Source organism: Leopardus geoffroyi, chromosome X (genome assembly GCF_018350155.1).
Source record: "Leopardus geoffroyi isolate Oge1 chromosome X, O.geoffroyi_Oge1_pat1.0, whole genome shotgun sequence".
In the NCBI taxonomy this organism is placed as follows: Eukaryota; Metazoa; Chordata; class Mammalia; order Carnivora; family Felidae; genus Leopardus; species Leopardus geoffroyi.
The window spans coordinates 36,290,776-36,306,428 of NC_059343.1; the positions used below are offsets into that span (position 1 = coordinate 36,290,776).

Sequence of the window (15,653 nt, forward strand, 5' to 3'; positions counted from 1 at the left end):
TTTTTTTACTTAGAAAATCTTTTTTACTTCATCGGACTATATAAAACAAGACAAACCTATTTGTAAGACTATGCATCTTGTTTATCATTTTTAATGAGTTTCTTTACATATGTGTAACTAAAGGAAACAAGAAGTATCAGTACATGTTATTTTTATTCAAAATGAGCTTTGGGGGTGCCTGGGTGGCTCTGTCATTTAAGCGTGTCAATCTTGGTTTCAGTTCTCCGTCTCTCTCTTTCTCTCTCAAGCTCAAATAAAAATAAATGAATAAATAACCAAAATGAGTTTTGGTATACATATGATTAAAGGAATAAACTTATTTAAAATGTAAATTTTGTTAAGCGCTACAGTCAACCTGGGGCTTAAAAAATTTTTTTAGCCTGAGAAATTGGGTATAAGTTGTAGTAAATAGTGGTTTGACGTGGAATCTTTTTATTAGAAAATCCAAGTAAGTTTTCTCGGATGTGATGGTACCTTTAATTCTGACCATTAATTTTAGCACTGTTTCCCTTCCAAGAGAGATTTCTTTCCTTAAAAAGGCATATATAGATATACACACAACTTTGTGTGTCATACGTATAAACATTATATAAATATAGCTATACATATATGTAAAAAATATAACGGACATCTACAACTGCTAAATGTGTAATCCTCTTTTCATCTCTTGTAGGAATTAATTGATGATTTCATCTTCCCTGCATCCAATGTTTACCTGCAATATATGAGAAATGGAGAGCTGCCCGCTGAACAAGCAATTCCAGTCTGTAGCTCCCCAGCTACCATTAATGCTGGTTTTGAGTTACTTGTAGCATTAGCGGTTGGCTGCGTGAGGAATCTTAAACAGATAGTAGATTCCTTGACTGAAATGTATTACATTGGCACAGCAATAACTAGTAAGTATAGTAAAATACAGTGTTGTGCTGACAGGTAATTCTCTGATGTGTTCAGATTCTGTTTTCCTATTTTTCTTTTAGTAAACATCTTCAACTCCTGTTTTTCTTTCAGGAACTAGCAAATGGATGTGTAATTTAACACCATTACAAGCAAAGAGCCTTGATGTAGAAAAAAAAAAATATCAGTTGTTTATTAAATGTCTTCCTGTAAGGGGTTTGAGTATTTAGCAAAATAAATTTTGTCTCAGTCAAATCTGGAGTAAAACCCAAACTACAGAGTAATAACTAGTCAAAATAAGTGCCAGAGTTCAAAGCTAAAACTCAAGTTCCGGGGGCACCTGGGTGGCTCAGTCAGTTAATCGTCTGACTTCAGCTCAGGTCATGATCGCCACAGTTCATAAGTTAAAGCCCCACATCAGGCTTGTTGCTGTCAGCACAGAGCCTGCTTCAGATTCTCTGCCCCTTCCCTGCTTGCACTGGCTTCAAAAAAAAAAAAAAACCAAAAAACAAACCTCAAGTTGCATGACTTAGAAAACCTTTCAGGCCCTCCTCACTTAGAAGCTCTTTAATACTGTTTTCATATGAGCTTGAAGGAAATCTGGTTTTAAAGATTAGAAGATGAAAAGATAACCTTCTAATGCACCTTATGTTCTCAGCTAATGCCCACATGAAGCCCTTGAAATTAGTTGTGGGCTCCAGATCTCACGGATGTGGAACTGAGGCCCCAAAGGGATTGGGGCAATAATCAGTGACCAAAAAAGCAGAAATAAATCAAACATAATGGAGGCTGTTTTGATTTGAGAAAATCAGTGTTTATCTACAAAGCTTAAGAATGTGTCATTGATTGTAGTAAATCTTTAAAAACATCAATTTATTTTTTGATATATTGTATTTCATAAGGACATTTTTAATAACATTTTCGGAGGTTCTAATTAAACTGCTTAAAAGGTTAGACCTGGGGCACCTGAGTGGCTCAGTCGGTTAAGGTCAAGATCTTGTGGTTTGTGGGTTCAAGCCCCAGATCGGGCTCTGTGCTGACAGCTCAGAGCCTGGAGCCTGCTTTCAGATTCTGTGTCTCTCTATCAAAAATGAATAAATGTTTAAAAAAAGTTGAAGTTTAAAAAAAAAAAAAAAAAGGTTAGACCTTTAGCTTTTCTAGCAAATCCATGTTCAGTAAGGTGCGGTTTTTGTTTTAAAGAAGGATCTTTGTTTTTAATAAATTCACACATTCATTTAATTTTCAGTAAGTTGAAATCCTCAAGGGGTACAGTATCATAGATTCTATGTCCAGTGGCTTTGTCCAGATTCCAAGTCCAGGAAGTTTGCTTTGGAATTTGGCATGAACCATACCATGGCTTCCATGAGTGTGGGTTACCTTTCCTCAGAGTACTCTGGTTTTGTTCAGTTTCACCACCAGGAGTCACTATGTTGTTCTTTGCTTTGTACACATGAGCACATCTCTTGAACCCAGATAGAATTAATTTCATCTTGGGCGTGAACACCTTCAATTTTAAGATGAGCTGTGTGCTCACTCTGTTTTTGGAGGACCCCACGTCTAACCAGCAAAAAGGTAGCCTTGGACCGCAGCCTTCCAGATAGATTTGCTGTTTTAAAAGTCCTATTCTGAGTACCCCTTCACAGGCTTGAAGATGGCAGAAACAGAAAGGCTACTTGTTTCTTTAATAGTACGTTTGCATGGTAAAAATATGAAATACCAAAGAAGCTACATACTAAAAAGTATGTTTCCTGCCCATTTTAGTCCCCAGCTGCCCTTTAATAGCTTAACTGTTATTATCAGTTTGTGTCTATGGAAAATCCACATAGAAATTTTTTTTTGTTTAGTTGTTTTTTTTTTTGTTTTTTTTTTTTTACTACAGATTGTCATGTGTACACCGTGTCTTCACTTTCTTTTCCTCTTAATATATCTGCAATTGTTCCCTATCAACACATACATATTTGCCTAATTCCATTTATTGGCTATATATTGTGCAATTTAGTATACTGTGATGTATGTAATGAGTCCCATAAACAGTGATAATATTTACATTGTTTCCAGGTTTATACTAGAGGGAGACGTACAGTGATATATAATTCTCACAAAACTTTCAAACACTTCTATTTTGTTACTTCCTCAAAATAACATTGTGGATACAGGCAAAGCAAGTGTTCTCTTCTTACATTTATTAGTAAGAAAACAGAAGCTTACCTGAAGGGGAAAGAGTTGCTAAGCATCAGAACCTGGATGTGAACCCAGTGGTGCTAAAATGCTTTAAACCTGAACAAGCTATAAAATATGTGGATGGATTTATGTTAACGTGTCATGTCAGAATGAATTTGAAGACCCTTTAAAAAAACCTATAAAAGTTGAAAGTTCACAGTGACTAAATAATAAAGTGAGCACATAGAAATCAGCATTGTACAATCTCACGAAATGGTTTCTGACACTTCTGTAGAAGCAACATCCAGTGAAACGCAGGTTCTCACATAGTGGGGTGTAGGAATCCCTACAGTGGTGGAAATGTACTCTCTGTGTGCTGCTTCAGCTACCTGGAGCAGTAGTGGGGTTGTTGGTGATGTTAACTTATCGGCTTAATAGAGCTAACCGTCGACAAAAAGGCTATATTCCTGCTACAAGAATCTTTTCTCCTTTCTCAGCTTGTGAAGCGCTTACAGAGTGGGAATATCTGCCACCTGTTGGACCCCGTCCACCTAAAGGATTTGTGGGGCTGAAAAATGCCGGTGCTACTTGTTACATGAATTCTGTGATTCAGCAACTCTACATGATTCCCTCCATCAGGAACGGTATTCTTGCAATTGAAGGCACAGGTAGTGATGTAGATGATGATATGTCTGGGGATGAGAAGCAGGACAATGAGGTAAATTTTATTTAGCATTTTCCTTTCTTGTTTGAAATTCTGATACCAGATACTGTCATTCTATCTTATGGAGTGTTGTACTTTCACTGGACTTGTTGACTTAGATTTAAAAATAAAGCTGGAGTCTTCCCAGTGTGGGCTGCTGTGTCTTGACATAGTCTAGTGCTCACTGTCTACCAGACTTAAAACTGCAGTTAATGTTCATGGTAGTTTACTTTTTTAGAGCTGCTGTTCACATACTCCATTTTTGTGTGTGAAAAGTGTTTAGTATAATTTGGAGTGTGCATAATGATAAGGATTTTCATTTTTATAACAGTTTCAATTATATTTTCACTTTTCTACTTGATATTTTTAATTATATCTCCATTAATTTATGCCAAGTTATATACTATGCCAGTTTCATTTTGTGTGCTTGCTTTTAGGTTACTTTTACATTTGCCCCAGATCATAGCTCTTCTTACTTAGGAAACACACTTCTCTGTACTTTAAATATTACATGGTCTTGTGACAAAATTTATGCTGCTTTCCGAGTATCCAGTGCACAATAAAGCTATGCCGACGTTAGGTTGTAGTGACAGATCAGGTTGGACATAACGGTGGCACGGCTCTAGTAAACAAGAGAATATTGCAAAACTTAAGTTGTGGTCATGTTTATATATCCATTCTGTATTTCTTTGCTTTTATTTGATCTTTTCCTGTTCATGGCATTGGTGAGAACTGCAGAAAGAAACCAGAGTGGGTTTTTTTTTTTTTTTAATTTATTTTTGATAGCACAAGTGGGGGAGGGGCAGAGAGAAGGGGAGACACAGAATCTGAAACGGGCTCCAGGCTCTGAGCTGTCAGCACAGCTGAGACACGGGGCTCGAACCCACGAACCGTGAGATCATGACCTGAGCCGAAGTCGGATGCTCAACTGACTGAGCCACCCAGGCACCCCGAGAAACCAGAGTGTTTTAATTGTAGTTAATGTCTTTAGTGGTTCTTCCCTCATTCCCTGTCTTCAGTCACCAGAACTATTTGCTGTGAGGTAGTTTAACACTTACAGGGCTTCTGAAACATAGACTTGTCCCAGTTCCTTCCCAAATCCAGCAAACCACATCATCCAGGGGTTAGCATCTGCACATTTTTTACTTTTTATTTTTGTTTAAAAAAATTTTTTTTTAATGTTTATTTTTGAGAGAGAGCATGAGCAGGGGAGGGGTAGAGAGCAATGGAGACACAGAATCCAAAGCAAGCTCTAGGCTCTGAGCTGTCAGTACAGAGCCCGACATGGGGCTTGAACTCACAGACTGAGATCATGGCCTGAACTGAAGTTGGACGCTTAACCGATTGAGCCACCCAGGCGCCCCCATTTTTTACTCTTTACCAAAGCTTTGTAGTGGGAATGCTTAACACCTCTACCAGATTAGGAACCACTGCTTCAAGTGGAAATTAAAATTCTAGTTCAGAATTTTATAGCCCATCACATCTCTGGGATGATGAGGGTAAGCATGGGGAGAGATAGCTGATTATATTCGCAAAGAGTAAATAAGGCAGAAAAGATAGGATAAGATTTCAGTAAGGTGTCCTATCTTTGCTCTCGTGGGACCTTCTGCTCTGTGTTGTCTCAGCTCTGTACTGCACTCGTGGGGTTTTGTGGTTCTTTGCCTGTTGCCTATATTCTTTCCTTCCCTAGACTGGGAGTTTCTCATGGGCAGGGACTGGATGTTATCTGTTTCTGTATCCAAGGTCTGTGATGCCACAAACTTCTTTCCATCTCCTCAAACATGGCTGTTCTGGGTACCTCATATAAGTGGAATCGTACCATATTTATCTTGTTGTTACTGGCTTATTTCACTTAACATAATGTTCTCAAAGTGTATCCATGTTCTAGCATGTGTCCAAATTTTCTCCCTTTTTAAGGCTGAATAATATTCCACTGTATGGATAGACCACGTTTTGTTTATTTGTCCATCAGTGGACGCTTGGGTTGCTTCCACCTTTTGATCACTGTGAATGGTACTCCTGTGAACATGGGTGTACAAATATCTCATCGAGGCCTTTCAGTTCTGGGTATATACCCACACATGGAATTGCTGGATCATGTGGTAATACTGCTTTTAATTTTTAAGGAACTGGTCCACGGTGGCTGCACCACTTTACGTTTCTGTCAACAGTGCACAACTGTTCTAGTTTCTTCGCACCACAGGTTTTCATTTTCATGAGGTCTAGTATGTCTCATTTTTCTTTCATTACTTGCGCTTTTGCTGTCATATCCAGTAATCATCACCAAATCCAGTGTCATGACGTTTTTGCCCTAAGAGCTTCATAGCTTTAGCTCTTGCATTCAGGTCTTTGATCTGTATTGAGTTAATTTTTGTATCTAGTGTTACGGAAGAGTCCAACTTTATTCTTCCGCATACGGGTATCTACTTTTTCTGGCATCGTTTTTTGAAGAGTGCTCCTCTTAATATGCATACTTTATTGACTGTTTATAGTTCTGAGTGAGTACCTCATAATCCTCACCACAGCTGCATATCCCCAGGAAGAAACTGAAGCTTACACAGGTTAAGTAGCTGACTTGCTCAAAGTTACCTGGCTTCTAAGTGGCAGCGTCTGCTTTGGGGTCCAGTTCGGTCTAACTTACACCCAACGCTCTACTCCTCTGTGTTGCCTTTATTATCGGCCTTTCCCATACATGGTCAGCATCATTCTTTCATGACAACTACTCTGTGAAATGGTGGGGATGAACACTAACTTAATTAAAATTTATAAATTGGAAGTTAAGTGCTTTGGATATAAGAAATTAGAAGTACAAATGATTAATCATTTGTTCACTAACTGTTGGGCATTTGTCTCAACATATTCTACTGTACTTTAAAGTTAGATTAGCTTATTAATGACATTTTTTTTTTAATTCCAGAGCAATGTTGATCCCCGAGATGATGTGTTTGGATACCCTCAACAATTTGAAGACAAGCCAGCATTAAGTAAAACAGAAGACAGGAAAGAGTATAACATTGGTGTTCTAAGGCACCTTCAGGTCATCTTTGGTCATTTAGCTGCTTCTCGACTACAGTACTATGTGCCCAGAGGATTTTGGAAACAGTTCAGGTAAACTATAAGTGGACAGAAATGGGGATACTGCTTAAGCCTTTATGAATATCTCTGTACCCTAACATTAAACTTCTAAAATACATGTTGAAGGTATCTTTATGTTGAATATTTAAGCAGTAGTATACTTGACCCTGAACAACATGGGTTTCAACTCCACGGGTCCACTTACACACAGAAATTCCCACCCCACCCCCACCCCCACGCCCCAATGAATACAGTACTTCCAATATATTTTCTTTTCCCTCTGGTTTCTCAGTAGCATTTCCTTTTCCCTAGCTTACTTTATCGTGAGAATACACACAATACATAAAACATAACAAAATATGTGTTAATGGCCTATTTATGTTGTAGGTAAGACTTCTGGTCAGCAGTAGGCTATGAGTAGTTAAGTTTTGGGGAGTCAGAAGTTCTAGGCAGATTTTCAGCTGCATGGGGGTCGGCACCCCTAGCCTTGAAGTTCAAGTGTCAGTTATAATATTTAAAGCTTCTTAGGTTTTTTTTTTTCTCCTTGTCTTTAAAGTTGGAGGTAGAAAGCGTCCTACTTCAGAGAGACAGCATTCTTTTGTCTCTTAAGATGTTAGTAATTTTTTTTATCTTGAAAACTTCTAATGTACAGAAGTAGGGACAATAGTGTGAACCCCTATGTATTCATCATCCAACTTCGGCGGTTGTCAACTCAGGCCCAATCTTGTTTAATCTACATTCCCCATCTGCTTTTTTCCAAATTGTTTGAAGCAAATCTCACACATTTTCACCTATAAATATTGTATTTATCTCTGGTTTTTTAAAAACATAACCATAATACTATTACCATGTTTTGTGAAAATCCTTAACATCCTTGTGTTTTTTTGAAATCGGGATCCAGATGAAGTCCATATACCTCAAATGTTGCTCTGACTCTTCTCTCTTCTAATCATTTTCACCCTTGAGATAATGTTGGAAAAAAACAGGTAGTTTTACCCTGTAAAGTTTCCCACCATCTGGATTTTATTGATGGGCTCTCTGTGGTATTTTTGTATTTTCTGTTTTCCTCGGTCTACTGTATTTCCTATAAATAAAGTAGCAAGATCTAGACACTTGATCAGATTGAGGTGGTATTTTTCTCTTTTTTTGAAATGACACTCAAAGCTACTTTATAGGTGGTAATGTTTACCTCAGTGAGAATTACATAGTGTCTGTCTCCCATGATAACAGCCATTAATCGTCATTGCCTAAAGTATTTCATCAGGGTTACAACATGGCAGTATTCTAATTTTATCATTCTTTGATTTATTAGCTAGAATACATCTATAAAGGGATACTTTCCTCACCAACAACATGACTGTCCTCATGTACAATTTTGTAGGAAAGGTGGAATACTTTTTTTTAATTAATAAAATTCTCAATTGTATCTTGGTTTTGTTTTTTTACTTCACTTATTTTAATTTCTTTTTTTAAATCATCGCCTACTATGTGTCCTGCACTGTACTAAAATACCACAGTACAACCACCTCACTCTTTGGTGTGTATGAAAGAGGCTGTACTCCTACACAGCAGTGGGTTTTTTAACACTCCTCAGCATTTCTTTAAGGTCTCGCACACAGCTGAGAACAGGGGAAGCAAAGGGTCACCCGACACTCCTGCCCCCATCTTCCCTGCTTCTGTCAGAGCAGCTTCCCTTTTCCCTACAAGGACACTGTTTCAGTTCCTTTTGAAACCACTGCTTCGTAGTATGATGGCTTTCCTGTGACTCACCATACAAATTTCTCTGATTCCCCTAAGCGCCCTGCTTCGTCCGTACTACTGGCTTGCATGCTCCACCCTCCTTCCCAGCTCTGCTTTTACTCTTTCTGTCCCATCACCTGGCACACCACACACCCTCCTCTCTGCCTACCCCAGGTTTTTCGTTCCCCAGCCTGTCCCATCTCTGCCATAAGGCTTTTAGCATTTCTGTTCTTCCTCTTCCAGATTACGCTCACACTTTTCATGCTTCTATTTTAAAATTTATCGTTGTTATAAATAATTTTCTCTCTTATAATATGTTTGTGTGTGTGTGTTTGTTTATTTTGAGAGATGGGGAGAGAGAATCCCAAACAGGCTGCACCCTGGCAATGCAGAGCCCGATGCAAATCTCCATGTCATGAATGGTGAGGTCATGACCCGAGTCAGGCGCTCAACCAACTGATCCACGCAGGCACCCCTCTCTTCTAATACGTTTGCATTTTGATTTCTAAATTACTTCCTATACTAGTGGAACTTCCAGTTTATCTAGACTAGCATTTCTGGATTATTCTCTTTTTAAACATGTAATATACTCCTCATACATGGGGGTTAATCACATTCCCCACCCCATGCCCAGTTTTTTATTTTGGAAATTTGAAACCAACAGAAAAAGCGACAAAGTAGTATAATGACCAGCTTTATATTCTCTACCCAGATTTACCAACTGTTAACATTTTGCCATGCTTGCTTATGTGTATACAGTTAGCCCTTGAACAATGTGGAGGTTAGGAGCATTGGTTCCCCTCACAGTTGAAAATCCGCATATAACTTTTGATGCCCCATAACTGGAAGCCTTTACTGATAACATAAACAATTAACATTTTGTATGTTCTGTGTATTATATACTGTATTCTTATAATCAGGTAAGCTGGAGAAGAAATATTATTATGAAAATCATAAGAGAAAATACATTGACAGTACACTATATTTAGGGTGAAAAAAATCCATGTGTAAGTCCACGTTACTTCAAACCTTTATTGTTCCAGGTGTCAACTGTACGTGGGTTTTGGTTCTTCTAAACCAGTTGATAGTAAGTTGTAAGCATGATCCTTTATCCCCTCACACACATACATGTGCTTCATTGTATCTGCCAAGAATAAAGACACTTACTGGGGTGCCTGGGTGGTTCAATTAAGCGTCCGACTTTGGCTCAGGTCACGATCTCACAGTCTGTGGGTTCGGGCCCCTCATCGGCCTCTTTGCTGACAGCTCAGCCTGGAGCTTGCTTCAGATACTGTGTCTCCCTCTCTCTCTCTGTGCCCTTCCCCTGCTCACACTATGTCTCTCTTTTCTCTCTCAAAAATAAACATTTTAAGAAATTAAAAAAAAAAAACTTTCCTACTTCTATATAATACCATTATCACACTCCATGAATTCAATTATTAAATTTAATACTGATTTAATAATACCTAATATGGGGTACCTGACTGGCTCAGTCAGTAGAGCCTGCGACTCTTGATCTCTGGGTTGTGAATTTGAGTGCCACATTGGGTGTAGATCTTATGAAGAAAAAAAAGGAAAATAAATTATCTACCTTTAAATATTTTTAAAAAATGATGCTTAATACTCATCATTATGTATTCTGATTTCCCCCAAAATATTCTTTGTAACTTTTTTTTTTTCAATGCCAGACTGGTGTCCTGGAAGGAACCGCAAGAGGTGATTACCTCTTTAGTTTTCTTTAAAATAATGTCCCCAACTTGTCGTGATTTTATGGCACTGAAATTTTTGAAGAGTTTAGACCGGTTGTCTTGCAGAATGTCTCTCACTTTGATTTGTGTGATTATTTCCTCATAATTAGGTTCAGGTTAAACGTTTTTTGGCAAGAAAACTACAGTAGGTGGTGTTAAATGCTTCTTATGGCATTATATTGGGAGATACATGGTATCAGTTTATCTGATTATTGGTGATATTAACTAATTGTCTTAGATCTATTCATTATGAAAGTACCTTTTCCCTTTTGTAATTAATGGTTGACTACATGTTTGAAAGTTTGGGGAATCAGTGATAATTTGAAATTAAGTACAATGGATTGGTGTCATTTCCAGTGGTGAAATAAATTGATTTTTTATTTTAAACTCAACTGTATCAAATGTGTTAAATATAATTGGAATAAGATTATTTACTATGTAGAAAAAATGTTACTATATCAAAAGACAATTCCTCTACCATATTTAAAATACATTTGTCATAATTCTTGCTTAGAATGCTTTCAAACTTCTATTCTCTATGTATGTCACTCTGTAAATACAAAATTAGATGTCATTGATATTTTCCAGCAGTGTATAGGTTTTTAGCAGTGTCTGGTCTCATTTTTGTGAAACACCCAATCGAAGGCTTGTTTTCTCAAGATTGATTTGCATACTCAGATTACTCAGACCATGTCAAACCTTTCTCTTTTCATTTGGAAAAAGCAGTTTAATTAAGATTAAATAGGGGTGCCTGGGTGACTCAGTTGGGTGTCAGACTTTGGCTCAGGTCATGATCTCACAGTTTGTGAGTTCAGGGCCTGCATCAGGCTCTCTGCTGTCAGCTCAGAGCCTGCTTTGGATCCTCTGTCCCTCCCCCACTCATTCTCTCATGCTCTCTCTCAAAAATAAACATTTTTTTAAAAAAGTAAATTAATCTTCGCACTGTACCTATAACATGAAATTTAAGCAAAATGAAAGAAATAATTTATAACCTCTACCTAAGAGTGAGATCCACCACATGCTGTCTTCAAGTAGAATCAGAATGAATGCACTCACCACGTTACCTGAAGCAGCCAGCTTTGTTGGATCCTGTCATACCTGTCAGCCACACTGGCAGTTTACCGTAACTCCTCTTGCACTTGAGTGCACTTTCACTCTGAGCCTCAGTTTCTCTCCCGCTACACTCTATACATAAAGAGCGTTTATTTTTTTTTTTCTACTTCTGTAGTTGAGGGGGGAAAATGTATTTATGTATTGTCATTTGTGGTGTATCCCTTTTTTTCCCGTGAAAAAAGGTTGCATATGTTGTTAGAATATGACATGTTACATGTTTTATTCCATTTATTTCTTAGGCTTTGGGGTGAACCTGTTAACCTGCGCGAACAGCATGATGCTTTAGAATTTTTTAATTCATTGGTGGATAGTTTAGATGAAGCTTTGAAAGCCTTAGGACATCCAGCTATGCTAAGTAAAGTCTTAGGAGGTTCCTTTGCTGACCAGAAGATTTGCCAGGGCTGCCCACATAGGTAAGTGCCGATTATCTATTTAAATTGTACTGTTGATTTACTAACGAAAATAAAACCTTGATTATGTACAAGAGTGGAGTATGCCACCAATTTATATGCCTCAGACTGGATGAATTACAGTGTGGGTACCTCACTATTGTGGGTTTCGATTTTGTGTGTGGTGGTGGTGGAGGCTTCATGGAGGTTTTTGGTTCCTTTTGTTTTATGTGTGGTCATTCCTGGGGAAATCAAATAACATTTTGCATGTAGCTACAGGTGTTACTTATAAATTTGCCCTTTATGTTAGAATTAAAGTAAGTAAGCTTAGGAAATGACAGGCATGGAGTACTATTTCCTCTGTAAGTGAAATACTAATTTTTAAAAAAAAATTTTTTTAATGTTTATTTTTGAGAGAAAGAGAGCGTGAGTGGGGGAGGGGCAGAGAGAGAGGGAGACACAGAATCCGAAGCAGGCTCCGGGCTCTGAGCTGTCAGCACAGAGCCCGACGCAGGACTGGAACTCACAGCCTGTGAGATCGTGACCTGAGCTGAAGTTGGACACTTTAACCAACTGAGCCACTCAGACACCCCTAATTTTTAAAATAGCATTGATTATGGTGGGGTACCTGGGTGGATAAGTTGGTTAAGCGTCCAACTCTTGATTTGGGCTCAGATCATGATCTCATGGTTCATGACATCAAGCCCTACATCAGTTAGGCTCTGTGCTGACAGTGCAGAAACTGCTTGGGTTTCTGTCTCTGGCCCTCCCCTGCTTGTGCTCTCTCTCAAAATAAACATTTAAAAATTAAAAAATAAAACAGCATTGATTATGGTGTGAATATCCTTAAAGTATGTTTTCAGTAGAAAACAAAGCAAGAGTTGACTGAACAAATTGTGTTTTTGACTTAAAAGGGAAATTAAGGGCTCTTACTGAAAATAGTTAAACGACTGTTACAGTTCACTCTTGTAGGTACACATTTATCCCTGTCACATGGAAGTTTTACTTCGGAACTTCTCTTGCATGTTACTGATTAATGTTGCTTTCATATCACTTCTCACCAAAATATCACAGTAAGACAGTGTTTTCTACATGCCCAAACATTATTATATACAGTGTTGTGTGTGTATATGGCTGGTGGGAGTGCTTCATAATTTTGGTCAAAGGGAAATGATTGGTGGAGAGGTAATGAGAAGTTTCTGTGAGGTTAAACCATTCACTCAGAACAAGACCCATGTATTGTTCATGTAGCCTGGACAACTTTTGGTCCTTTTGGAAGACCTTTTGCATTACGTGGGCAATAAAACTGTCATTTTAACCTTTTGTTTTTAAAATAGCCACCTTTTTCGTCATTTATTCTAATCAGTCCTTCTTGGTTTGTTTTAAACTTGGTTTTGTTATGTTTTCAAAGTTATTTGGATATTATTGCTTTTCTTTGCTAAGTGAAAATGTCCAGAGAGCATGATCATAGGTAAGATCCCTAAAGTTCAGATATCTGCTCCACAACTAAGCTAGTCTTGTTATTAGTACATGCCAGAAGGTTAAATAAAGAATCCCAAGTCTGTCTGTTTTAGAGTATTATTTGTGTAGATCACAGGTTAACAAATTGTGCACCATAGGTCAAATCCAGCCTTGCATTTGTTTGTATAAAGGGTTATTGGAACATACCCATCTCTTTACCTGCTCTCCGGCTGCTTTCCCTGTAACAGCACAGTCACAGAGACCTCATGGCCCAAGAAAAACTTGTAATCCTTACTTTTTATAGAAAAATGTTGCTGGCTTCTCATCTTCAAGTGCCCTACTTTTTAAGTGAAGTCATAAGTTTTGACTCCTTTTTTCTCTTTTATGGGTTGTTCCTTCATTATAATAAGTAGCAGTACGCTTAATATCTACTTCATATTCCATTTGTTCCACTTAAAAATACCTTTGTCTACCTTTTTTCCCCTAACTAAACTGAAAAGCCCTAAACATAAGGGACTGTCTTCAACAGTGGCTATTCCAGAGTACTTTTATCAAAGGCACTTTGAATATATTTGTTGAATGAATTTGATGGTTGAGAGTGTATTCCCCACATCCTATGTTCTGAATTTATGGAATGTGTCTCCTTAGAAATCTGAAAATCCCCTTAGTAGAAAATTTCCACACGGTCAGATTCTATCTCTGATAGTTGACCTTTCCCGATGTTTCCAGATGTTGATGAATTCATGCTTTGGTCTTGGCATGTATTTAACCACCTAAACAGGTGACGGTGGAAGCAGCCCAGTAGACTGTAAAGACTTTAAGCTGTGAAGCTAGACAGACCGGCTTCAAAACCGTTTTGCCTAGTCATCTTGACCAGATTAACCTTTCTGAACCCCTGTTCCTTCATCTCTGAAATGGAGATGGTGCAGGTTTGTCATGAAGACCAAGAACCTGGTGCATAGATAGTGTATAAACAACTTAATGTGGTGCCCAACACTGGATAAGTGTCATTTATTGCTAATTTTCTGTGACTTACGGGTTTCATGTTACAAGTATCACAAATTTAGTTTTCATTAAGTCTGTAACTAAAAATGTTTGGAAAACTAAGAAATCCTTTTTGATTATTTCTTAAATGATACCTTTAGATACGAGTGTGAAGAATCTTTTACGACTTTGAATGTAGACATCAGAAATCACCAAAATCTTCTTGATTCTTTGGAACAATATGTCAAAGGAGATTTATTAGAAGGTGCAAATGCATATCATTGTGAAAAATGCAATAAAAAGGTATGACTTATCCAGGTTTTTAAAGTAATTATGATTACCTTTAATGGAAAATTTGAAAGTTGATTGCTTTTGTCATCAGAGTTCACCCTCTTTTTATTCCCTACCCTGCTTTGTTAGGGTGGTAACAGAAGGTAGTTACGATAACTGATATAAAGGTTTTTCAGGGATAGAAGATTGAGAGAAACTAGTGCCAGAAGGGCTAGGGAAATGGGTGAGAGTGAACATTTTAGAAATCATAATAGTTTAATACCACATTCTCTTCTTGGAGTTCCACATACTCTTTCCATCCATGTCCAGCCAAACTGCGATTGAACCCCTCGAAGCTATAGAGCTGGTGGGAAAACATTTCTCCTATCATATCTAGTTATTGTAAGGACCAAGATGTTTACTGAAACCTTCATTAATTTGGTCACATCAGATTTTTAGGCCCACCTAATAAAGTTTTATCTCTGGGCACTTACAATGTGTATCTTTCTGGGCTCCCAAATTTTCTCACGTCCCAGTCACCTGTATTGTTTTGACATTTGCACACCACCTAAGGAGATCCTACAGTCTAGAGGTGGAGACGAGAACTGTAAAACCATACTGCCTGTCACCCACGCTCTGAGGCTTGAGGCAAGTGACACCATCTCTGTGCTGCTCCTGATCCCCTCCCCACTCTCCCCACTCTCCCCACTACCATTCAGTCGTTCCTGTCTGGTGGGCTGTTAAGATTAAACGTGCTACTGCTCAGGCAGTACTGAGCATACTGTCTGGCACTTAATGGCCCAGTAAATACTAGCTGCTATTACATTTCTTCAGTTGGCTCAAAACAAAGCACACCTTCATTGGAATAAGTGTCAAACAATTAATGATGATTAGATGGCAGTGACAATATAGAAGCCAGGCAGGCAGTGAGTAATGTCTGCCTCACTACTGTTTGCAATTTGTAACAAGTGGCATCAGCTATTTCCATATTAGCGTTAGCATTTTTTGAAATACCCAGTGTGACAGAATCACCTTGATTATATTCATTGGCATGTGTTTTCATTTATAACCTCAGATTTGTCTTAAAGGTAATTTAATGCTATAATTTTCTAGGTG

General features: G+C 38.0%; 1 protein-coding gene across 4 annotated transcripts in view; it reads left to right on the top strand.

Annotated features, from left to right (window-relative positions):
- Positions 1 to 15,653, top strand: part of USP9X (ubiquitin specific peptidase 9 X-linked) — a 129,871-nt gene that overhangs the window by 99,212 nt on the left and 15,006 nt on the right. For all 4 annotated transcript variants that reach the window (XM_045472936.1, XM_045472937.1, XM_045472938.1 and 1 more), the window contains 5 exons: positions 674 to 896; positions 3,552 to 3,772; positions 6,675 to 6,865; positions 11,673 to 11,846; positions 14,429 to 14,570. In XM_045472936.1, coding sequence (XP_045328892.1) covers positions 674 to 896; positions 3,552 to 3,772; positions 6,675 to 6,865; positions 11,673 to 11,846; positions 14,429 to 14,570 — 951 coding nt within the window. The remainder of the gene's footprint in view (positions 1 to 673; positions 897 to 3,551; positions 3,773 to 6,674; positions 6,866 to 11,672; positions 11,847 to 14,428; positions 14,571 to 15,653) is intronic.